General features: G+C 49.1%; 1 protein-coding gene across 1 annotated transcript in view; it reads right to left on the bottom strand.

The window, feature by feature from the left end:
• The window catches only part of GCKR (glucokinase regulator), a 78,679-nt gene extending 54,343 nt beyond the window's left edge, over positions 1-24,336 (bottom strand). The window contains exons 1-12 of the mRNA XM_073557809.1: positions 24,218-24,336; positions 13,137-13,221; positions 12,849-13,004; positions 11,577-11,645; positions 8,943-9,011; positions 8,543-8,616; positions 8,388-8,454; positions 6,001-6,054; positions 5,167-5,261; positions 4,254-4,359; positions 2,181-2,296; positions 1,943-2,041 (exon numbers count right to left, since the gene is read on the bottom strand). Coding sequence (XP_073413910.1) covers positions 1,943-2,041; positions 2,181-2,296; positions 4,254-4,359; positions 5,167-5,261; positions 6,001-6,054; positions 8,388-8,454; positions 8,543-8,616; positions 8,943-9,011; positions 11,577-11,645; positions 12,849-13,004; positions 13,137-13,196 — 965 coding nt within the window. The 5' untranslated portion in view covers positions 13,197-13,221; positions 24,218-24,336. The remainder of the gene's footprint in view (positions 1-1,942; positions 2,042-2,180; positions 2,297-4,253; positions 4,360-5,166; positions 5,262-6,000; positions 6,055-8,387; positions 8,455-8,542; positions 8,617-8,942; positions 9,012-11,576; positions 11,646-12,848; positions 13,005-13,136; positions 13,222-24,217) is intronic.
• Positions 24,337-25,338: the final 1,002 nt, after the last annotated feature.

The raw sequence follows: 25,338 nt of genomic DNA on the forward strand, positions 1-25,338 counted from the left end.
TCTACACGCTGCAGTCCCGGGTGTCTGCTAATAGTCCACAGGCCGCAACCGTCCCAGATACAGTGGACAGTTCCGGGTCTGCACTCTGCAGTCCCGGGTGTCTGCTGACAGTCCACAGGTCCCAACCGTCCCAGATTCAGCAGACAGTTCCGGGTCTGGGTCTACACTCTGCAGTCCCGGGTGTCTGCTGATAGTCCACAGGTCCCAACCGTCCCAGATACAGCGGACAGTTCCGGGTCTACAGTCTGCAGTCCCTGGTGTCTGCTGATAATCCACAGGTCCCAACTGTCCCAAATACAGCGGACAGTTCCGGGTCTGGGTCTACACTCTGCCGTCCCGGGTGTCTGCTGATAGGCCACAGGTCCCAACCGTCCCAGATACAGCGGACAGTTTCGGGGCTGGGTCTACACTCTGCAGTCCCGGGTGTCTGCTGATAGGCCACAGGTCCCAACCGTCCCAGATACAGCGGACAGTTCCGGGTCTGGGTCTACACTCTGCAGTCTCGGGTGTCTGCTCATAATCCACAGGTCCCAACTGTCCCAAATACAGCGGACAGTTCCGGGTCTGGGTCTACACTCTGCCGTCCCGGGTGTCTGCTGATAGGCCACAGGTCCCAACCGTCCCAGATACAGCGGACAGTTTCGGGGCTGGGTCTACACTCTGCAGTCCCGGGTGTCTGCTGATAGGCCACAGGTCCCAACCGTCCCAGATTCAGCAGACAGTTCCGGGTCTGGGTCTACACTCTGCAGTCCCGGGTGTCTGCTGATAGTCCACAGGTCCCAACCGTCCCAGATACAGCGGACAGTTCCGGGTCTACAGTCTGCAGTCCCTGGTGTCTGCTGATAATCCACAGGTCCCAACTGTCCCAAATACAGCGGACAGTTCCGGGTCTGGGTCTACACTCTGCCGTCCCGGGTGTCTGCTGATAGGCCACAGGTCCCAACCGTCCCAGATATAGCGGACAGTTTCGGGGCTGGGTCTACACTCTGCAGTCCCGGGTGTCTGCTGATAGGCCACAGGTCCCAACCGTCCCAGATACAGCGGACAGTTCCGGGTCTGGGTCTACACTCTGCAGTCTCGGGTGTCTGCTCATAATCCACAGGTCCCAAGTAGAGAGGACACACAGATGACGTCGCTCCGGCCCAGGGATCCCGCTAAGTTAGAGATTCGCGGCCTCCTGTCCAGCTGCCACCAGGTACCACTGACCTGGACGCTGGACCAGAGCCTCATGAATCCATCCGCTCATATATAGTTCTAACTGTCCTGGATACTGCGGACAGTCACAGATTTGGGTCTACGTCCTGCAGTCTCAGGTGTCTGCTGAATGTCCCTCACTACCAGCGCCCCTCTGACAACTCCTCCTGCCAGGGTGGAAACAAACGGTAAATGGGTTAGGGCTGTGAGTCTGGCCAGGGGCGCTGGCAAATTTGTGTGTGCCACATAATTTGTCCCTCCTTCTGTTCTTCAAAAATTGAGAGGTATGGCTAACTGCTCTCATTTTGAAAAGTGACATGACTGTGTATGGAGACTTATAGGCCATGCAGTGCTCCGTAGGGAAATACAAATTACATTGCCTATAAGTCTCCTTATACCAGCATTCTCCATAAGGAGAGACATTACCCATGGGCCTCCTGTCAGAGGCCTCTCAAACAGCCTCATCAGACCACCTGCTTTGCACTGAGGAGGGGCAAACATCCAGAAACACATGTCTGCAAATAGAGGTTCTGTTTTGGCTTTTATCCTAAGTTATGTGGCAAGGCTCGTTAAAGGGTCGATCTTGATTTTTAGGATTGGTACTTCCAGTAGGTGGCGGTAGAGATCAAGTCCTCACTGAGGAGGCAATTTGCATACTGCTTTTTACTTTGCGGGGGTCAGAACATGTGTGCTGCCATCTGGTGGTGACTTGTGATTGCTACACATTTGCAATAAGGCCTCTCATTACCTTGTTGCTGATTGCTTGAGGAGTGCAGCGATCTTCTTGCTGTGGGAATAGGTCACCTTGTGCGCTCTCTCGTACGTCCGGAGTATTTCCAGCAGACACCTGCATGTAGACAGAAGATGCCATGACTCTATGGAGTGCAGGATGGCTTCATATGTTTATACCTGCGAGCTCAGCAGCTGATAGCGGCCACCGAGGGCTCCGTCCACCCCCGATACTGACAGCACATCCCCTCACTCACTTCTCTGTCACCTCCACTTTGGAGCTGGCCTTGTGTGCCACCAGGAACAGAGTCTCCAAAAGGATCTTGCTGGCACTTCCACCCTTCATACGTGAAGAGCCGCAGAGACCTTCCGGCTGTGACACAGGGAAAACAAAGCGGTTACCTCATGGAGGAATTCTTTAGGCAGGTAAGGCCTTGAAGTACAGAGCGGCCTTGATCATGACCTCGTACTTTATATGGGAAGTGCATTCCAAAGAATTGGCGCAGCACATGTAAAGTCTTGGAGACGGGAGAGGGAGGTTCTGATTATTGAGGATGCTAACCTCAGGTCATCAGCAGAACGGAGGGCGCGGGTAGGGTGTTATACTGAAACAAGGGAGGAGATGTAGGGTGGTGCTGAGCCATGGAGGGCTTTGTGGGTGAGGGTAATAAGTTTATACTGAATTCTGGAGTGGATGGGTAGCCAGTGTAATGACTGGCACAAGGTAGAGGCATCGGTGTAACGATTGGTGAGGAATATGATCCTGGCTGCAGCATTCAGGACGGATTGGAGAGGGGAGAGTTTGGTAAGACGGAGACCGATTAGAAGGGAGTTACAATAGTCGAGACGAGAATGAATAAGAGAAACAGTAAGAGTTTTTGCAGAGTCAAAAGTAAGAAAAGGTCGAATTCTAGAGATGTTTTTGAGGTGCAGATGACAAGAGCGAGCCAGTGATCAAATGTGGGGGGCAAAGGAAAGCTCGGAATCAAGTATGACCCCAAGACAGCGGGCCTGTTGCTGGGGAGTAATAGTGGAACCACACACAGAAATGGCAATGTCGGGTATAGGTGCATTAGTAGCGGGAGGAAACACAAGGAGTTCAGTCTTTGACCGGTTCAGTTTCAGATATAGTGAGGACATGATATTAGACACAGCGTTTAGACAATCGCCGGTGATTTCTAGAAAGGCTGGCGTGATGTCAGGAGAAGAAGCGTATAATTGGGTGTCATCAGCATAGAGATGGTGCTGGAAACCAAATCTACTGATTGTTTGACCAATAGGGGCAGTGTACAAGGAGAAGAGGAGGGGGCCTAGGACCGATCCTTGAGGAACCCCAACAGTAAGGGGAAGGTGAGAGGAGGAGGAACCGGCAAAAGATACAGTAAAGGAGCGGTCAGAGAGATAGGAGGAGAACCAGGAGAGAACGGTGTCCTTGAGGCCAATGGAACGGAGCATAGTAAGGAGGAGCTGATGATCCACAGTGTCGAATGCTGCAGAGAGATCCAGGAGAATTAGCATGGAGTAATGACCATTAGATTTAGCTGTTAATAGATCATTAGAGAGTTTAGTGAGGGCAGTTTCAGTAGAGTGTAAGGAGCAGAAGCCGGATTGGAGAGGGTCGATAACAGAGTTATCAGAGAGATAGCGGATAAGACGGGAGTGGACCAGGCGTTCCAGGAGTTTAGAGATGAAGGGAAGATTAGAGACAGGTCTATAGTTAGCGGCACAGTTTTGGTCAATGGATGTTTTTTTAAGTAGTGAATGTATGACGGCATGCTTAAATGAGGAGGGAAAAATACCAGAAGAGAGAGGTTAAATATTTTAGTTAGGTGAGTGGTGACAGCAGGGTAAAGGGACTGGAGGAGATGTGACGGAAATGGGTCACTGATGCAAGTGGTTGGGCGAAAAGATGCAAGGAGCCTGCTTACTTATTCTGTGACTGATGCAAAGTCAGAGAGTAAGCTAGATGCAGTGGGGGAGGGAGGACAGTGCGTGGTATGAGGTGATTGGGAGATAATTTCCTGTCGGATCTGGTCAATTTTTTCTTTGAAGTAATTGGCCAAATCGTCAGCTCGGAGCTCCGTGGTTGGGGTCTGTACTCTTGGGTTGAGTATAGAATGAAAAGTGTCAAAGAGACGTTTCGGGTTATTGGACAGTGAGGTGATGAGGGTGTTGAAATAGGTTTGTTTTGAGACGTGAAGGGCAGTGAGGATGCAATATTATAGCCGAGCCATCCATGGACTATCAGAACGTGGACAGCCACTACTGTGCATGGACAGACATGGAACCAGACATCAAGGCGATACAAAGTCTTGGTTGTGTGCACTTACCCCCACAGCAGGGTTCAGGACAAATGCTCTCTGAGTGTCTTGGAGGTTCTTTATCTGCTCTGCCACTTGCCGAAAAGTGGAGTTCCAACCTTCAACCCTATCATTCCTGGGAATTAATATGACTGATGAGAGACTGCCTCCAAAGGTTTGCCAGCCCTGATCCTTTAGTTACCTGATCCCGAAGAATTCAACTAAAAGACTCCAGACACCTCATCCCACCAAACCCTGAATACTTCATAATCCCATGAGACATTGGACACCTCACCCCATCAGACTCCAGATCACTCATCCCATCAGACCCAAGACGCCTCATCCTATCGGACCCCAGATACCTCATCCCACCAGACCCAAGACACCTCTTCCCACCAAAAACCCTAGACACCTTATCATCCCACCAAACCCTGGATACCTCATAATCTCATCAGACTTTGGACACCTCACCCCACCAGACTCCACATACCTCATCCCACCAGACACAAGACAACTCTTCCCACCAGACCCAAGGCACTTCATACCACCAATCACCTCATCCCATCTGATCCCAGACACCTATTCCCACCAAACCCCAGACACCTCCCCCCCAAACCCTAGTAACTTCATCCCACTTGACTCCAGGACACCTCATCCAACTGTACCCTGGATACATTATTACACTGGACCCCAAATACATAATCTCACAGGACCCTGGACCCTTCTTCTCACCGGATCCCTCGTACATCATCTCACCAGACACCTCTTCTCACCAAAGCCCAAACAACCCATCCCACCAAATCCAGGAAACTCATCCCACTTGGCTTAAGGACACCTCTTCCCACCAAACCCCAGACAACTCATCTTACCAGATTCTGGGCACATTGTTACACCAGACTCCTAAAACATCATTTTAACCCCTGACCATAGACACTTCACCCACCTGGCCATAGAGACTGTATTAAACCCTACAATGACTGGCAGGAACACATCCAGGTTCTTCATGCAGAAGTCCAGCTGACCAGCAATGAATGGAGCCTGTGAAGACAGGACAGAGAAATGACCACCATAAAGTCATCAGAACATCAGTCAGGCTTCTAGATGAAGAGAACTACCAACTGTCACAAGTTACAGGGAAGAAGCAAGGACTGGGGGTAGGAAAGCTTTTGCAATGAATTATAATTTCGGTGGCAGATAAGTGTTGAGTTTTTTGGGGTGGGGGGTTATTATATTTATATCATGGACCATTGGACCCCCATCCAAGCCAATCCCTTAATAATTTGTATCTTGGAGAATGAGAGCAGTTCTAGTTTGCGTCTGTTAAATAATATTCCGATAGGTCCACAGTAGGATGTAGGGTATTGTCTCTTTCATGTATGAGTGGTTTCACCATTAGGGATGGGGAGAACATAGCTTGAGGACCACTGGATATGTGTACCCAGTCCTGAGTGCCGGAGGACACATATGCATCACTATATCTGGAACAGGCTATTTGGACTCAAGACTGGGGCAGCAAAGTGATCCTCTGGCCCGAGTGAAGGAAAGTCTAACATCTATGAACATCTCCCTTGTGAATTCATTCTGGTCTGTTTTGAGTCGTGACCATACGCATCCAACGTGACTGAATGTATAGAAAACAGAGTGGATTTTGAGGCGAGCACCCTCAACATCCCCATAAATCAGCACTAGAAACATGAGATCAGGGCAGAGAATCCAGCTCCAAACTGATCAGGGATGTCACCATTCCATGTTCGTAAAGAAGCAGCCAAGTACTCACAGACAGACTGCACGAGATCCCTATAAACACCACCTTCTTCTTCCCTTCACAGACCTAGAAACACAGGAGTGTCATGAGAATGGGACTGGAGGAAGAAGAAAAGGAAGAAGATATGAGAGAACTGTAAATCAGGAGAGGCGATGAAGAATAAGCCAGAAACCTGAGCAAAACCGAAGAGGAAAGAGAAGGAAAAGGAGGATATGGGAGATATGAAAAACAAGAGGGAGCACGAGAGATAAATCATAAAACTAAGCGAGATCAAAAAGGAGGAAGGTAAAGAAATTAGAAGGAACATCAAGAAGATAGAGAAGAAAAGGGAAGATAAAAAAGAGAAGGAAAGAGAAGAAAGAGGAAGAAGGAAGAGCAAGAAGGAAAAAAGAGAACGAATAGGAGGAGAAGGAAGAAGAGGAGAAGGAAGAAGAGGAGAAGAAAGGAGAAAGCAAGAAGTGAGAGGAAGGAAGAGTTTGAAAAGAAGAAAATGGAAGAGGAATTCTAAGAGGTGGAGGAGAAAGATGAGGAGGACAAAAGAGAAACAAAAAAAGCAAGGGGGAAAACGAGAGATAAGCTAGTAAACTAAGCAAGACCAAAGAGAACGAGGAGGAAGGTGTCACGCCTCTGACTCGCACTGTTAGTGGGCGCCATCCTTCTCACTGTGTTTGCCACTCTGCTCCTTCCAGTGTCAGGCAGTATCGCTGAACTACCTCTTGCAGCATTCCCAGCACTGCTAAATCCTCCTGTTGTTAGAGAGTCTCTACCTGGCTATAGGGTGGCACAGCCAGACTCTGACAGAATTTAACCTGCTGTGTTATGCAGAGTCTTACTTCGCTGGCCTATCCCCTACCAGCAGGGAATATATTAGGTTCCTCCTGCCTACACAACTTGCCTGAACTTAGGTACTTTTGCAGTTAGCATCCAGTTTCCTGTCTTAAGTGCATTCTTTTTTTGACTCTCCTGTTACTGACCCTTGTTTACCTGTTTTTGTCCGTTCTCTCTGCTCCTGACCTCGACTTTGCATTTTGAACCTGTGCTGCCAACCTTAACCTTATCATGTCTGACCGCGTTTTTGTCGTTGTCCTCTGTGCCTAGTAATTCTGCCATGACACGCAAGTCAGCTGCCGCAGGTCCGGGCACTGACCTAGAGTGGCACCTAGTGACTACCCTGACTGGCCAAGCCTATCCTCACCAGCAGAGGTCCTAGTGAAGAGCAGATAGTCAGATAGTCACACCCCTCCAGGGTAAGCCCGACCAGTGGCGCAGTGGGTCAACACCCACCGCCATCACAGAAGGAAACAGAAGATGGAGAAAGGGGAGAAGGAAGAAGAGGAGAAAGAAGGAGCATGAAGAGGAACAAGAGGTGGAGGAGGAAGAAAAAGGAAGAAGGAAGAGGAGGATATGATAGAAGCAAAAATGGAATTGGAGGAAGAATAGGCCACTAAACTGAGCAATACCAAAGTGGAGGAGGAAGAAGATGGAAGAGAAGGAAGAGGAAGATATAGAGAAGGAATATGAGTGTATGAGAGAAAAATGAAGACGAAAACAAGAGATAATCTGGGAAACTGAACAAGACCAAAGAAGAGAAGGAAGAAGAAAAAGGAATTGAAATGGAAAAAAGAACATAAAGAAGAAGAAGTATGAGGAGAAATAATGGGAAGATAAAGAAGAGGAAGAAGGAAGGAGAAGGAAAAGGATGATATGAGAGAAGCATAAAATGGGAGGGTGGGGGACGAGAAATAAACCAGTAAACTGAGCAAAAATGAAAATGAATAAGAGTAAGGAAGAGGAACAAGATAGAAGAGGAGGAGGAACTTGAAGGAAACGGAAGTGGAAAATGAGGGGGGGGGGGAACCAGAGATAAACTGGAAAACTGAGCAAGGCCAAAAAGGAGGAGGAAGAAGGAGGACAAATTGAAAGGAGGAGGACAAGAAAAAAGAAGAATAGGCAGAAGATGATGAGGAAGAGAAACTAGGTGAACCACCTCATTTTACAGCTTGCTGTAAAACAGAAGAATATCACATTATTACTGGTGGGAAAATGGTTGGTTATGATTCTGTTCTACTGTGTGAGCCAAGATAGGCAGTAGTCACATTGACAGTAGAAGATAGCTTGCCCTCTACAGCAAGCAAATTAGGTACGACCCATGGCATGGAGTGATGTTTTTAGAAGAATGCCACGTTTGGCTGACCTTGGATAACCCTTTTATTATTGGATCAGATGTAATAGTAGAATAGTGATATGGATCACTTATTTCAGTCTGAGAATCCTTGCACCTTAAACACAGAGGTGATCGATTCTGATCGGATCTGGTCTGTGGGTTCTGGGCCTGTCGGCTGCAGGTATATCATGGTTGGTGGAGCATATTGCACATGATTCTCCTGGTGGTCACTTACTTTCTGCAGCTCCTCTTGTCCCCGGGCAGGGTTGTCCTCAGGAGCTTCCTGAGCTGTCACAATAGATCTGCAGATTACATAAGTTACCTGAAAAGTTTAATCTCTGCCAGAAAAAACAGTGAACTGTACGTCACTGGCACAGTGATGGCACCCACCTGTCCCCTCCTGCAATAATGTAGGTGTAACACGGGCTCTGGTGGAGACCTCTCATCAGACGGTTGAAGGAGTTCTAGAGATAGGAATTATGAGATGAAATGAGGAAGTCTCAGTCCAGAACATGGAGAAGGATGACGAATTAGAGGATGTCATGGAGGTGGACAGCTCAGTGGTCAGTGCTTCAACATCTGACCAAGGATGACTCGTGTATTGGTCCCTGTACGTTTTCCATGTTCTTGAGTTGTTTCCTCGTGAACCCACGAAGTGTGGGCACTAATTGAGAGTTTCCAGGGACAAGAACCCATAAAACGTTATAACAAGCCGTTGAAGAGAAGCCTGGCTACCACTTATAACTAAGGGATGAAGAGCCATGTGTTGGTGGAGAAGACTAGGACTCACCGCAAGGAGCACTGCCAGCCGGCCAGACGTACCGCATCCACTGAGGACTATGAGGCCATCATCTGGATTCTGCACGACAGGAGACTCATTAGCCCCTCATCATTTCCTCAAGTACAGCAGTATATATTATAGTGAAGGAAATAAGTATTTGATGCCTTGCTGATTTTGTAAGTTTGCCCACTGTCAAAGACATGAACAGTCTATAATTTTAAGGGCAGGTTAATTTTAACATTAAGAGATATAATATCAAAAATAAAAACCAGAAAATCACATTGTATAAATTACATAAATGTATTTGCATTTTGCTGTGAGAAATAAGTATTTGATCCCCTGCCAAACATTAAAAGTTCTGGCTCCTACAGACCAGTTAGACGCTCCTAATCAACTCGTTACCTGCATTATAGACAGCTGTCTTACATAGTCACCTATATAAAAGACTCCTGTCCACAGACTCAATTAATCAGTCAGACTCTAACCTCTACAACATGGGCAAGACCAAAGAGCTTTATAAAGAAGTCAGGGACAAGAATATAGACCTGCACAAAGCTGGAATGAGCTACAAAACCATAAATAAGACGCTGGGTGAGAAGGAGATAACTGTTGGTGACACAGTAAGAAAATGGAAGAATTGCAAATGACTGTCAAATGACATCGATCTGGGGCACCATGCAAAATCTCACCTCATGGGGTGTCCTTGATCATGAGGAAGGTGTGAGATCAGCCTAAAACTACACGGGGGAAACTTGTTAATGATCTCAAGGCAGCTGGGACCACAGTCACCAAGAAAACCATTGGTAACACATTGCACCATAAAGGTTTACAATCCTGCAGTGCCCGCAAGGTCCCCCTGCTCAAGAAGGCACATGTGCAGGCTCGTCTCAAAATTGCTAATGAAAGCCTGGATGATTCTGTGAGTGATTGGGAGAAGGGGCTGTGGTCAGATGAGACAAAAATTGAGCTCTTTGGCATTAACTCAACTCGCCGTATTTGGAGGAGGAGAAATGCTGCCTATGACCCAAAGAACACCATCCCCACTGTCAAGCATGGAGGTGGAAACATTAATTTTTGGGGGTGTTTCTCTGCTAAGGGCATAGGACTACTTCATCGCATGTTAGGATTGGCAGAACGCACCAAATAAAAAATTATAAGGTGCGTTCGCAACCCGGGGTCCACCATGTGGTGATGGAGAAACCACAGCTAGCACAATGGCGGAGAAAGGCTGTGAGAAAACACTTTAAGCACACTGAGTTAAATGTCACTCAGTGTGCACAGAGCGCAAAGTAACAAGCTCTGTTACACCACAGAGCGGTACTAAAAGGCAACGCACAAAGGACTATACCCTGTTAAAAAATACTAATTGGGGTCCCTATAACTTAACTCCCCAGGGAATACTAAGCTGGTGGTTGAGCCTGCACTGACACACGGCTGTGCTCTAGCACACGCGCCTGAGGACGCCCAGTGCAGATGCTAAGTTCAAGCAGGAGTTCCCACCCTACACTGCCTGTTTATATCAACACTTGCAGTGCTATAGCAGCACACGTGCACACAGGGTGGCAACAGTCCAAAAACACCCCAAACCCTCATGATACTAGCACACATGCGCCATTGAGAGGTTTTTATACCTTGCTCAAGTCCAGACAAACAGGACCTTGCCTGTGGGCCAATCTGGAGCTGCCATATCACCAGAGGACCTGATGTCCGAGCACCAATGGGAAGGTGCCATATCATGGACATGCTCAGTAAGATGAAATCTGGACTTAGACTCTAGAGCACAGCACTACAGGTGTAAACTAGTCGCTATAGGCTTAGCTGGAGAGCCAGCAGTAATTACATCAGCAGCACGAGTCTGGGTAAGGCGCTGAGACCGAAAGCTGTTCTGAGCAGTCATCCCAGCGGCTGAGCCTGAATGGGAGACCACAGCACCAGACAAGGCTTGAGATCCATCCCATGCAGCGGGAGAATCCTGGCGCCTAACACCGCATCAATGGGAGAATGGATGGAGCCATGTACCGTAAAGTCCTGAGTGACAACCTCCTTCCCTCCGCCAGGACATTAAAAATGGGTCGTGGCCGAGTCTTCCAGCAAGACAATGACCCAAAACATACAGCCAAGGCAACAAAGGACTGCCTCAAAGAGAAGCACATTAAGGTCATGGAGTGGCCTAGCCAGTCTCCAGACCATAATCCCATAGAAAACTTATGTAGGGAGGTGAAGCTCCGAGTGGCCAAGCGACAGCCTCAAAATCTTAATGATTTAGAGATGATCTTCAAAGAGGAGTGGAGCAAAATTCCTCCTGACATGTGCGCAAACCTCATCATCAACTACAAAACACGTCTGACTGCTGGGCTTGCCAACAAGGGTTTTACCACCAAGTATTAAGTCTTGTTTGCCAGAGGGATCAAATACTTATTTCTCACTGCAGAATGCAAATAAACTTATATAATTTATACAATGTGATTTTCTGGATTTTAGTTTTGATATTCTCTCTCTCAATGTTAAAATTAACCTACCCTTAAAATGATTGATTGTTCATGTCTTTGTCAGTGGGCAAACTTACAAAATCAGCAAGGGATCAAATAATTATTTCCTTGACTGTATATGCTACAAATCAATGCTCAATCCAGGCATGCTTACCTCTATGATCTCCTGCACCTTCTTAGCGATGTCCCCGACAGTCTTCAGGACGGACTCGCTGTACAGTCTCTGGAGAACACAGGGTTAATGTCAGTGAATACTATAAATGGTAGTTAGTACTATGATTATTGGAATTCATCTCAATAATGTAGAACCATAAATGTGTAAGAATCTAGTGACCACGAATGTGTGAGGATGTTAGCGGTTTATCTCACAGATGTCCTCAGTATGACGTATACAGTGTGGGTGTGCCATCACTAGCAAGATGTTACCATGAAATCATGAGTTCATCAGATACGTCACAACTTGTCCTCATCCATGGGTCCAGGAAGTTGTCAGATCTTCTACACAATTCACTTCTACAAAAATCAACCTGATCGAGTAGTTCTAAATGTTATGTAATGCGCCTAACTGGAGGGGGCTCTGGTTCTCCCTTAATCTATCACCCTAGGTTTTCTCTCCCAGATTTACCTACTGGTTCTCCTCTTCTACCCCATCCTTGATCTCCTATTTCTCATTCCTGTGAGTCTCTCATGTCTCACTCTATAATTTTCTTCTTGTTCTGTATCCGTATATTGTGTTCTGTTTCTAATGCCCTTGGTTCTCCTCTTAGCCTATCCGCTTTTATCAACCCATCTCTCATGTCCATGGTTCACTCTCACATCTTTACTCCATGGTCCTTCTGTCAGCCCTAACCCTCTTGGTATCCTCACTATGTTTCATGTCCATAGTTTTCTCTCTCAACTTCACTCCCTGGTTATTCTATCCATCTCTCATGCCCAGCATTATCACTGCCTTACACCATGGTTCTCTGCTCATCTCTCACCCCTTTTGTCCTAATACCAACTAGTATTGTTCTCTTTTTCCTCATCCATGGTTCTCCTCTCAACCTTTACCCCATTCGTTCCTCCTGCTTTCATGCCCACAGTTAACTCTCTTAGCTTCACCTCTTGATTTTCTTATTATCCCTCACCATATGGTTTCTTCAAACCATTCCTCCCCACCTTGGTCGCCTCACGATCTCTCTTGCCCATGGTTCCCTCGGCCTTATTGTGTGGTATTCCTCTCATCCCTCACCAAATAGTTTCTTCTCGTTCCATGATTCTTCTCTAATTTCTCACCTCCTTGGTTCCCCATCATCTCTCATTTCCACTTTTTTCCTGGCATTGCAATCTGGTTTTCCTCTCATCCCTTAAATCCTTGGTCCCTTCACCATCTCAAGTCCATGGTCCTCTTGGCCTAACCTCTCTGTTCTTCTTTCCCATTCCCCACCTGATAGTTGATGATGGTCTCATCTTCTTCCTGAAAGATTTCAGCATCGCAGTCTCGTAGGAGCTGGACCAGTGTGTTGGCATCAGCTTTGTCCAGTTCTCTGGTAATAGGATTGGACTTTTCACTAATTGGCAGAGATTCTTCATAACCAGCCAGCTAGACAGAAAGAGGACCCGGATACATGTCACTCATGAGCTCCACTCTCTTGCAGTCTTCTTCACAACCCATGATCGTACATTGATCTATCAGTATATCTTTGGTTACAATGTGAAAGAAGCTTGTTTTTACCTCCCATTTTCCAGGATCTGGAGTGTCTATGATGTGTTTGTATTTGCGGGTCCCTCTCATGGTGGTGAGTGATTAAAAGCAGTCTCTATAAAAAGAAGCAAACACAAACCAAAGAGTTACGTAGACAAGGTATGAAGATTCACGCACTATGATGTGAAATACTGGAAGACTACTATTAATAATTGTCTGGATGTCTAAGTAAAGTTTCTCCTTGTGATGAGCACCAAGTTGGCGTAAAGAGACTTATAGACCCTGCAATGCTCCACTGAAAACTTAAATAAGCAAAAAACCTCTTCGGAGAGGAAAAGGGCAAGACCTGTAGTGCCACCAATTGAAGGAAAAGTTAATTTTTATCCTTTAAAGGGCCTTGCCACATGATTTTAGAGGGGAAGTCAAATCCTGATGAGGGGAAAAAGCTCTGAAATGTTTCTCGTAATGGAGCTTCTGTTTGGGCTTCCCATTTCAAGGGATGTGGCAAGGCTGGAAGGGCTCTTTAAAGGGTCATTATTGTCCTTTTGGATCGTTCTTCTTTAGACATCTGGGAATATCAGGGTGAGTGATCCAAAACTAGAGAAAACAAAACTTTTCCTGACAGCAGAAGTCCAAAACTACAACTCCTTGCCACCCAATGACTGCTAAGATTATAGGAAACTGGAGAAGGTTGTGTCTCCTGAATACTCCAAATTGTCCAACATACACTGATTACAGAGCAGGTGTCAAGTACTCTATGATGACCCTGTATGAAGAGTCAATGACAGGCCTGGTCTATACCTATGGTCCATGAAGAAAAGCTTTTTCAATCCTAGACACAACATTACCTAATGCTTTAGGATATCACCTCCCCACCAAGTGAACTGATCCTCCAGTAATCCAGAATATAACCCTCAATTCGGGAGAACATGCACCCTGTTAATCCAGCATATCCATAACATCCATCCTAGTTATCCAGGATATAACCCATTAATCCAACATAACATGCAACCCAGTAAAAAACAGGATACCAACCATTGCTCAGATATATCATGCATTCCAGTAATCCAGGGTATGACATCAGACTACACCTCTAATTCTAAGAGAGAATACACCACTTTACACCAGGTGTCCTCCAAACATCTCAAACTGGCCTCCAACACTCTCATACCTGCTGTCCTTCAATCATCTCATATCTATTGTTCTACAACTATCTCATACCGACTGTCCTCCAAACATCAATTTATAGTCCTCCAACCATCTCTGTCGTATAAGTACTGTATCTCGTATGTTCTTTCCTCTAAGCATCTCATATCTACTGCCCTCCAACAATGTCATACCTACTGTGTTCAAATCATCTTATTCCTAATGCCCTCTAAACATCTCATACTTGCTGTTTCTTGACTTTCAACCATCTCATATCTACTGTCCTCCAACAATCTCATACTACTGTCCTCCAACCATCTCATACCTACTGTCCTCCAAACATCTAAACATTTCATGTGTAGTGTCCTCCAACCACACCACACATACTGTCCTCCAAACATCAATCCATTATCCTATATCATACCTAGTGTCCTCCAAATGTCTCATACCTACTATTCCCCAATCATCTCATATCTATTGTCCTCCAAACATCTTATACCCGTGTGGGAGGAACGGCCCCCGTCGAGTGTCCGGGCCGGAACCACGGGAGCCGTCATCCGGGTTCTGAGGGAACTGACTGTTCCCGGGGGACAGAATTCAAGGACGGACCGTTCTGACAGACAGATGGGCTGGGGGAGGGACCAGTATAAAGGACACGGGGAATTCCTCGGACGATGAGTCAGCAGACTGGGACGCAGACTGCAGGAGAGCGTGGGAGCGACGGGAAGCCAGGGCGACTAACCTGTGCGAGAGAGGACGCTTACTGAGGACTCCAGAGAGACGGTGCCAAGGGGATCGTCCAAGACTAGCTGCCCTGCTCCAGCCCATGGCCACAGCGGCCCCAGTCCCACCCGCGGCCGCTGCCGCCTCTCAGCCCGCGGCTGCAGCCTACCCGCGGTCACCCGCGGCTGCTGCCACCTCTCCTCCGCCTGCGGCTGTGGCCTGTTCCCCACCACCCGCAGCCGCCTCGTGCTCGCCCGTGGCCGCAGCAAGTACCGTGCCGTCGGCGGTCACCGCCGTCCCGCTCAGGGCCGCAGCAGGGACCGGGCCTCTGCTGACCGCGGATTCCCCGTCGCAGCCATTAGCTGCACAGGTGGCCTGTCATCCGCTGCCACACATCGCTGCCGCTTGCCCCTGTCCGGGGACTGCAGCCCTCCCGTCCAAGGAATCCGCCGGGGCCTGCGGGGCTCCAGTGTCACCAGCGCGCCGGAGGGCGCGAAGACTCCGCCAACTCTTCAGCAACTGGGCCCAGCAACTATTACGCCGAAAGACCACCAACCCAAACAGCGAGGGACAGCTGGACGGCTAAGTAGACTCTATAATTAATTACCTGTAGTCGGCCATACCGCGGCCCTATAGTGACCGGCCATTGCCGGAAGTAGTCGTCTGCTTTACATCTGTGTTTGCCTGTTTAGAGCCCCTGTGCGGGCCAACTGTGTTACCCCTTTTTTGTTGGTGATCAGGCCGTGACTGAGGAAAGTACCCCCGAGTCCCATAAACGTTATTATAAAAAACACCGAATCGTCTCGCGACTTGTCTCTGAGCGCAGATGGCGGTGCGCCTGATGAGAGTAGGGCTGCAGGCGCCGCGGATGATTGGGCCCCCCGCTCCAGCATCTCCCTGGGAGCTATGCTAAGTAACTTGCCCCGGTTTTCTGGCTCCGATACCCTATTGTGGAGCTGGACCGAACATATGCGGGGCCTCTTCCGTATGCACCCCATGACCCCTGATCTAGAGGCTGAGGTGGCCCTTATGGCGCTGGATGGGGAGGCCCGGAAGTCGGTTATGTTGAGACCCCCGGGGCGTCGCAACACCTTCGCCAGGGTCTTACAGATCCAGGAAGAGACCCACGGGGATCCGACAGACGTGGGGGAGTTGAGAACCCGGTTGTTCAGTCGGATGCAGGGGGAGGGGGAGACCATCACCCAGTATATGAACGCCCTCCAGGAGCTATACACCGCCAAAGAAAGGAAGGACGGTATGGGGGTAGGGCCCATCGACATTACATTGCGTGACCTGCTAGTGACTGGACTCCGGGACCCACTAATCAAGCAGGCAATGCGGGAACAGGTCCGAGTGAACCCACGTATAGCCTTCTCCGAAGTGGGAAGTCAGGCCCTGGTGCGAGAGCAAGAGTAGGGGATGACGGCTCCTGTGGGGAAGGCCCGGAGCATGGAGTCCTCCGTAAGCGTGGTCAAAGAACCTCAATGGATTGAGGAAATGAGACAGGAACTGAAGATTATCCGGGGTGAGCTGGCCGAAATGAAGAAGAGAACAGAGCCCGTGCCCGTCCGACCTGGCTACAATTCCGGGCCTTGGGGGCCTCGCAATACCCGGGGTGGCCGAGCCTCACCGCCCCAGTGTTATGAGTGTGGAGAACTGGGCCACTTCGCACGGGAGTGTCCGCGGACTGGGAGATACCCACCCCGATGGACATTAAACTAGAGGGCTTCGGGCATGGGGGACGCCGCTCAGAGCCGGGAGCCACAACGAGGGGTGGTCGAGGTCCCGAAGAACTGGTCGCAAAGTGCCCATTAGTATGGGCCGAACATGAGGGTCGTGCTGTGTGGTGCCTAGTGGATACGGGGTCGCAGGTGACGACCATGCCAGCAACGTACTTCCGGCAGCATTTTTCCGGAAGCGGCAAGGCCCCAGTGGAGGCCTATGATACGACTAGTGGTCGCAAACCAACTGCCGGTACCTGTCGCCGGGGTGGTGTGGCTTCAGATGACATTGTGTGGAAAATCCCTCGGTCGCCGGGGAGTGGTCCTAACCCAAGGAGAGACTAACGACCGTCATCCGATCATCTTGGGCATGAACATACTGTGGGAGTTCGGCAATCTACTCCTCAACGATACCACGCAGGAGACCTTAAGTCAGTGGGGTTCTCGCACGGCCCAGGGGCAAGTCTTCCAGCGGTTGGTGCAGGAAGCGCGAGTGCTCCAGGGGTGTCAGGAGGGTGAGGCGCTGGGCAAGGTCATCGCACCGGTGGCCCCTCCGCTCGTGCTTCCTCCGGGGCAGACGGTGGTGGCTCTGCCGATCCGTGCCCCGATACCACTGGAGGGCGTGGAGGTGCAGGTGGAACCATGTTACTCGGAGCGCCTGCACCCTGGCATCCTGGTGGCCCGCTCCCTGGCCACAGTGCGGGAAGGGACTGTCTTGGTACGTTGTGTCAACCTGGAAGATCAGGGTATCGCCCTGAAGCCCCGGGCCGAGGTGGCCAAACTAGTGAGGCCACTGGAGGAGATGCTGCCGGACCCCGCGGTCCAGTTGAGGGTGCAGACCGAGGACGACTTCGGATGTACCACGGCCATCACGCATGGGATCCCCACGGCAGGAGCGACCCCCATCCGGGAGCGATATCGGCAAATACCACCGCAGCTATACCAGGAAGTGAAAACTCTGCTAGCCCAAATCCTTTGGAAGGGGGTCATATGAGAAAGCCAGAGCCCTTGGGCGGCCCCCATTGTCCTGGTTTGGAAAAAAGATGGTACTTTGCGTTTTTGCGTGGATTATCGGAATTTGAAGGCCTGCACCATCAAGGATTCGTATCCACTGCCTCGCATAGAAGAGTCTTTGTCTGCTCTCGGGAACGCAACGTACTTTTCAACCCTTGACCTGGCCAGTGGGTACTGGCAGGTGCCGATGTCGGAGGAAGACAGGGCCAAGACGGCATTCATCCTTCCCATGGGACTGTTCGAGTTCAATCAGATGCCGTTTGGGCTGGCCAACGCTCCAGGAACTTTCCAGCGGTTGATGGAGCGGTGTTTAGGAGACCTCAACTTTGAAGCCACGTTGATATACCTGGACGATATTATCATATACTCCGCCACGTTCGAGGACCACCTGAAGCGGTTTGTGCAGGTGCTCGGCCGGCTGCAGAAGTACAGGTTAAAGGTAAAGCCCCAGAAATGCCACTTGTTCCGCACCCAAATCGAGTACCTGTGGCATACCGTCTCGGCAGAGGGCGTCTGACCATCCCTGGAAAAGGTCGCTGCCGTCCAGGGGTGGCCTACCCTTGAGACGGTAAAGGACATGCGGGCCTTCTTGGGGCTGGCCGGCTATTACTGTCAGTTCGTGGAAAATTTTGCATGCCGAGCTCGAGCCCTGCAGGACCTGCTGAAGGTGGCTCCCACTGGGGCGAATGGTCGGAAAGTCCAATGGCAGCAACCACAAGAGGATGCGTTTCAAGATCTAAAGGCTGCGCTCTCGGACGCCCCGGTATTGGCATATGCGGATTTCTCGCAACCGTTCATCCTACATACCGACAGGAGTCTTCAGGGACTAGGAGCTGTGTTGTCACAGCTGCAGGGCGGCCAGGAGAGAGAGTGATCGCCTATGGTAGCCGATCACTGCACGACTCAGAACGCAACCTGGACAATTATAGCTCCTTTAAGCTCGAGCTCCTCGCGGTGGTGTGGGCAAAAACGGAGCATTTTGCAGAGTACCTAGCGGGCTCCGAGGTGGTAGTGCAGACCGATAACAACCCGTTAGCCCATTTGGAGAATGCCAAACTGGGGGCCCTCGAGCAGCGGTGGGTGGCTCGGATGGCCAAATTCAATTATAAGATCATCTACAAACGGGGAGCTGAAAACATGCACGCCGACGCGCTCTCCAGAATCCGATACACCACCCCTGGGAGAAGTCAAGACGATGAATTAGAGGCAGACGAAATGCCGTTCGCCCTTACCACCGCTGCGCCTACAATCAAGCTCCTCATCCGGGACTCCTAGGAGGGATGCTGGAACAGCCCTGCGATAAGTGGATCCAGCAGCAACAACAAGATACAGAAATTGGACTCCTGAGCCGATGGGTGGCCACCGGTAAATTACCCACGGACTCACAAAGACAGACTCTGACCCAAGATATGCTGCTGATGTTGCACCTGTGGGAAAGACTAGCCATCAAAAAAGGACTTTTATATCGAAAAGCCACGTCATGAACCACGTCAGCTACGATATGGCAGGTGATCGTGCCCGAAGCCCATCTCAACCAACTGGCCCAGGAAGCCCATGAAAAGGGGGCTCATTTTGGTGCTCAAAAGACTTTACAATGGCTACAGCTGATAGTGTACCACCCACCCTTGCACGCTGCTGTATTAGAAGTTTGTCGAACCTGCCGTTCGTGTGAGCTCGCTAAACCCCCCGCGCAACGAGCCCCGGTGCAAACTATTGTAACATCAGCCCCTCTGGAGCTTCTTACGGTGGACTATCTAACCATAGGTCATGCCTATCAGGGGTATGCACATTGCTTCGCTATGGTGGACCATTTCACCAAGTTTGCCGTGGTCACCCCCACCCGAGACCAAACAGCGGAGTCGGCCGCCTATGTGATTTGTAAGAACTTTATTCAAGTGTACGGCTGTCCACAATGAATACATTTGGACCAAGGGGCGTGCTTCCTAGGGAAAGTCATGGAAGAGCTACACCATCTTTACGGTATCGATAAATCACGGACTACACCATATCACCCGCAGGGAAATGGAGCGTGCGAGCGATTCAATCATACGCTAATCCAAATGCTGCGCACCCTGGAGAGCGATCGCAAGGCCCGCTGGCCTGAATATGTCCCCGAGCTAGTGTGGGTGTATAACAATCGGGTGCATCGAGTGACTGGTTACACCCCCTACTCATTGTTGTTTGGACGAGAAGGCAAAGGCATTACGGAGGTGGAATTGAACCTGGAGGAACCACAACCCTGGACCGGGGTATCCTCGTGGGTCCGAAACCACCGGCAACGGCAGCAAACCCTCCACCATATCGTCCATACGAAGCTCCAGGATCTAGAACATCAAGGGGGAGCACTACCCCCACCCATTGACTTTCAAGCTGGGGATCCGGTACTTGTACTTGATCAACGCCCCCAAAACAGGTTAGAACCTCGGTGGAAGGTGAACTCGTACTGAGTGTTGCGCTGAATAAGCCCCGATGGGCGTGTGTACGAAATACAGTCGGAAGGAAACAACACGCCTCTCACTCGGGTTGTGCACCGTAATATGTTACGACCGTGTACATCTACCGATCCCCGTGACCCGAACCGACCCCCCAGGTCCCTGACCCCCGCCTATCGTCTGGGACCTGGATGACGAAGAGGACTTCCCCGTCACATCTGCGGGGTGCCCCAGCAATGGCACTACCGTAGACCCGGAAATCCCACCCAAACCGAGTCGACCACCCTCCACCACCCCAGAAGACTCCACTGCACCCGAGCTTCGACTGTCCGAGCGGTCAACAGCTGGCAAACCCCCTAAACGTTACGAACAGGACCAGTTCATATGGCGACAAGGACTGTCGTCTCAAAAGACTAACCCAAGGCTATGAAAACCCTCGCCGAGGACTAGCGAGCATACAGGGCGGGGGAGTGTGGGAGGAACGGCCCCCGTCAGGTGTCCGGGCCGGAACCAAGGGAGCCGTCATCCGGGTTCCGGGGGAAACTGTTCCCAGGGGACAGAATTCAAGGACGGACCGTTCTGACAGACAGATGGGCTGGGGGAGGGACCAGTATAAAGGAAACGGGGAAATCCCCGGACAATGAGTCAGTAGACCGGGACGCAGACTGCAGGAGAGTGTGGGAGCGACGGGAAGCCAGAGCGACTAACCTGTGTGAGAGAGGGCACTTACTGAGGACTCTGGAGAGACGGTGCCAAGGGGATCGTCCAAGACTAGCTGCCCTGCTCCAGCCCGCGGCCACAGCGGCCCCAGTCCCACCCGCGGCCACTGCCGCCTCCTCTCAGCCCGAGACTGCGGCCCACCCGCTGTCACCCGCAGCTGCTGCCGCCTCTCCTCAGCCTGCGGCCTGTTCCCCGCCACCCGCAGCTGCCCCATGCTCGCCCGTGGCCGCAGCAAGTACCGTGCCGTCGGTGGTCACCGCCGTCCCACTCAGGGCCGCAGCAGGGACCGGGCTTCTGCTGACCGCGGATTCCCCGTCGCAGCCGTTAGCTGCGCAGGTAGCCTGTCATCCATGACCATACATCGCTGCCGCTTGCCTCAGTCTGGGGACTGCGGCCCTCCCGTCCACGGACTCCGCCGGGGCCTGTGGGGCTCCAGTGTCACCAGCATGCCGGAGGGCGCGAACACTCCGCCAACGCTTCAGCAACTGGGCCCAGCAACTACTACGCCGAAAGACCACCAACCCGAACGGTAAGGGACAGCTGGACGGCTAAGTAGACTCTATAATTAATTACCTGTAGTCGGCCATACCGCGGCCCTATAGTGACCGGCCGTTGCCGGATGTAGTCATCTGCTTTACATCTGTGTTTGCCTGTTTAGAGCCCCTGTGCGGGCCAACTGTGTTACCCCTTTTTTGTTGGTGATCAGGCCGTGACTGAGGAAAGTACCCCCGAGTCCCATAAACGTTATTATAAAAAACACCGAATCGTCTCGCGACTCGTCACTGCATCCTGCGTACCTGCAAGCACCACACCTACTGTCTTCTAAATATCTCATACCTACTGTCCTCCAAACATCAATCCACTGTCCTTTAACTACACACGTCAAAATTGTTGGTACCCCTCGTGTAATGACAGAAAAACCCCACAATGGTCACAGAAATAACTTGAATCTGACAAAAGTAATAATAAATAAAAAATCTATGAAAATGAACAAATGAAAAGTCAGACATTGCTTTTCAGCCATGCTTTCACAGAATTTTAAAAAACATAAAACTCATGAAATAAGCCTGGACAGAAATGATGGTCCCCTTAACTTAATATTTAGTTGCACAACCTTTTGAGGCAATCACTGCAATCAAACGATTCCTGTAACTGTCAGTGAGACTTCTGCACCTCTCGACAGGTATTTTGGCCCACTCCTCAAGAGCAAACTGTTCCAGGTGTCTTATGTGTGAGGGTTGCCTTTTCCAGACGGCATGTTTCAGCTCTTTCCAAACATGCTCAATAGGATTTAGGTCAGGGCTCATAGAAGGCCACTTCAGAATAGTCCAATGTTTTCCTCTTAGCCATTCTTGGGTGTTTTTATTTGTGTGTTTTGGGTCATTATCCTGTTGCAAGACCCATCATCTGTGACTGAGACCAAGCTTTCTGACACTGGGCAGCACATTTCTCTCTAGAATCCCTTGATAGTCTTGATATTTCATTGTACCCTGCACAGATTCTAGACACCCTGTACCAGATGCAGCAAAGCAGCCCCAGAACATAACAGAGCCTCCTCCATGTTTCACAGTAGGGACAGTGTTCTTTTCTTGATATGCTTCATTTTTCCGTTTGCAAATATAGAGCTGATGTGCCTTGCCAAAAAGTTCCATTTTTGTCTCATCTGTCCATATGACATTCTCCCAGCTTTGTGGCTTGTCAACATGTAGTTTGGCAAATTCCAGTCTGGCTTTTTTATGATTTTTTTTCAACAATGGCGTCCTCCTTGGTCGTCTCCCATGAAGTCCACTTTGGCTCACACAGTGACGAATGGTGCGATCTGACACTGATGATCCTGGAGCTTGACGTTCACCTTTAATCTGTTTAGAAGTTTTTCTGGGCTCCTTTGTTACCATTCGTATTATCCGTCTCTTTGATTTGTCATCAATTTTCCTCCTGCGGCCACGTCCAGGGAGGTCGGCTACAGTCCTATGGATCTTAAATTTCTGAACAACATGTTCAACTGTAGGCACAGGAACATCAAGCTGCTTGGAGATGGTCTTATAACTTATACTTTTAACATAATTGTCTTTAATTTTCTTTGTATTCTCCTGAGACAACTCTTTCCTTCGCTTCTTCTGGTCCATGTTGAGCGTGATACTCACTGTGCTGTTTGGTGACATGGTGAGTATCTGTAGCCCTCTATACAGGCCACTCACTGATTCCAAGACTGTAGACACCTGTGATGCTAATTAGTGGACACACCTTGACCTAACATGTACCATTTCTCATATTATTTTCAGGGGAACCATCATTTCTGTCCAGACCGATTTCATGAGTTTTATTTTTTTTTAAATTCTGTGGAAGCATGGCTGAAAAGCAATGTCTGACTTTTATTTGTTCATTTTCATAGATTTTTGATTTGCTATTACTTTTGTCAGATTCAAGTTATTTCTGTGACCATTGTGGGTTTTTCTACCATTAAATGAGGGGTACCAACAATTTTGACCACGTGTGTATATCATACCTTTTGTCCTCCAACCATCTCATACCTACTGTTCTCCAATCATCTCATATCTATTGTCCTCCAAACATCTTATACCTACTGTCCTCCAAACATCTCATACCTATGGTCCTCCAATGATCATCTCATACCTACTGTCCTCCAATAATCATCTCATACCTACTGTCCTCCAACCATCTTATACCTATTGCCACCTAAATATCTCATACTTGCTGTTTCTAATCATCTCATACCTTTTGGCTATCTTCCAATAATCTAATATCTACTGTCCTCCAACCATCTAATACTTATTGTCCTCCAAACATCTCATACCTGCTGTCCTCCAACCATTTCATATCTTCTGTGCTCCAACCATCTCATATTTACTGTCTTCCAACCATTTCATACCTACTGTCCTCTACCATTCCATATAAATAACAAAAGACTGACTTCCACTTCCAAGCTAATGTGAATAGGTGCATACTAGGAGCAGCCACCTCCATATAATATACAAAAAAAGTTGCACTCTATCATGCTAAGCATGTCAATGTGAAATATGAATAGTAATACTGCTCTGGATGATAAGAAAAAACTGAGACGCTTAGCACATAATTTGGCCAATTCATGCATGCCCAGCAGCCAATGACAAGGTGGTCTCAGAACTGCTGGGACCCTATGTGTCAAGTGTGAATACCTATCTTAGGCTGAAGTCTGAATTCTTGGGTAAATGTGGATAGAGTGCAACTTGCTTTGTATACTGACCCTTCCATATGGCATCATACTTATTTCTTAGGTGCAGCATCTAGCATGAGATCGAGTTTCCTAGCTGGTCTCAGTGTGATTTGTCTGAGAGCTCAGCTGTCCTTCCCATACCTGCAGATCTTCACAACTGCTCAGGTAGCAGCCCTCGCTCGCCTCGGAGGTAGTTGTTGGCAGTCTCTTGCTCTGTCCGGTTTTGGTGCTCAGTCCCAGATGAAATCCCTAAACTTCTTGTTTGTCTCATTGTTATCAGATCAACATTGTAATGATTAAACTTTCTGGTTAAACGTCAAACTTCACTTGTCCATGCAAAACTCAGAAAAATACCTCCTCCCCCTCTGGGAGTCTGGACAGCGGATGGTACAGGACACTCTGCACGTGTAATTTATCTATATGTAAAAAAGCAGCAATGAAGGGATTTCCAAAAAAACATCACTGAAAATATCACGTTACGTTACAATTCAGTGGGGCCGTTGTGACGACATCATTGTGGGGTGATGCACCGATGACATGGTGCTAATATTGGTTGTTGTGTCCCGTTTATGGTAGCATCTTGTTTGGTATTTCTATGTTATCCATTGCGTTCTGCTGTTATTAGGCAGAAACCCTGCTCCTAGAAGGTTGTCCCTCTTTCTCTCCTGTAGTTGGTGATGTTTAGCTTTTACTTCTCTCTTCTTCTTCTTCATTATCAGTTTGCTGTAGCCATCTTTGGATGCACATGTATACCTCTCTGCCTGGGATTACTCTTTCCACCTGCTGCATTGTACTTAATGCAAGATTTCAGAGAATATCTACTCTGCTTCTCCTGGACTCTTATTACAAGTCACTGCTGGCTGAGTGGGCACTATCTGAGGACGCCTGGCATGTGAGTACAACAATCATACAGTTATCTAAGGGATTGAAGGCTAAGGATTTAGAGACTCATACTGCCTTGAAGAGTCAGAATAATAGTGGAGGGGATCCTGGAAGGTGAGATATTCACTAACCTCATGTTCAGCAGCCACTGGTCGATATACCAGAGCCTCTTTATTAAAGCACCACTCCAGTGTTTTTTCTATTGCACCTCTGGAGTGGTGCTTTAAATGTAATTCCCTTACCCCCTGTCTCATACCTGCTGCCGCCTTCATCGTGTTCCAGCGTTGTTCAGCTCCGTCTCCACCATAAGTGACCTGTCTACAGCTCCAGTGTTGTATGGAGCTGCATGGAGGTCACTTTTCAATACAAGTCTATGAGAG

This window comes from Dendrobates tinctorius, unplaced genomic scaffold (assembly GCF_039654945.1).
Source record: "Dendrobates tinctorius isolate UK_male_01 unplaced genomic scaffold, ASM3965494v1 ptg000251l, whole genome shotgun sequence".
NCBI classification, from domain to species: domain Eukaryota; kingdom Metazoa; phylum Chordata; class Amphibia; order Anura; family Dendrobatidae; genus Dendrobates; species Dendrobates tinctorius.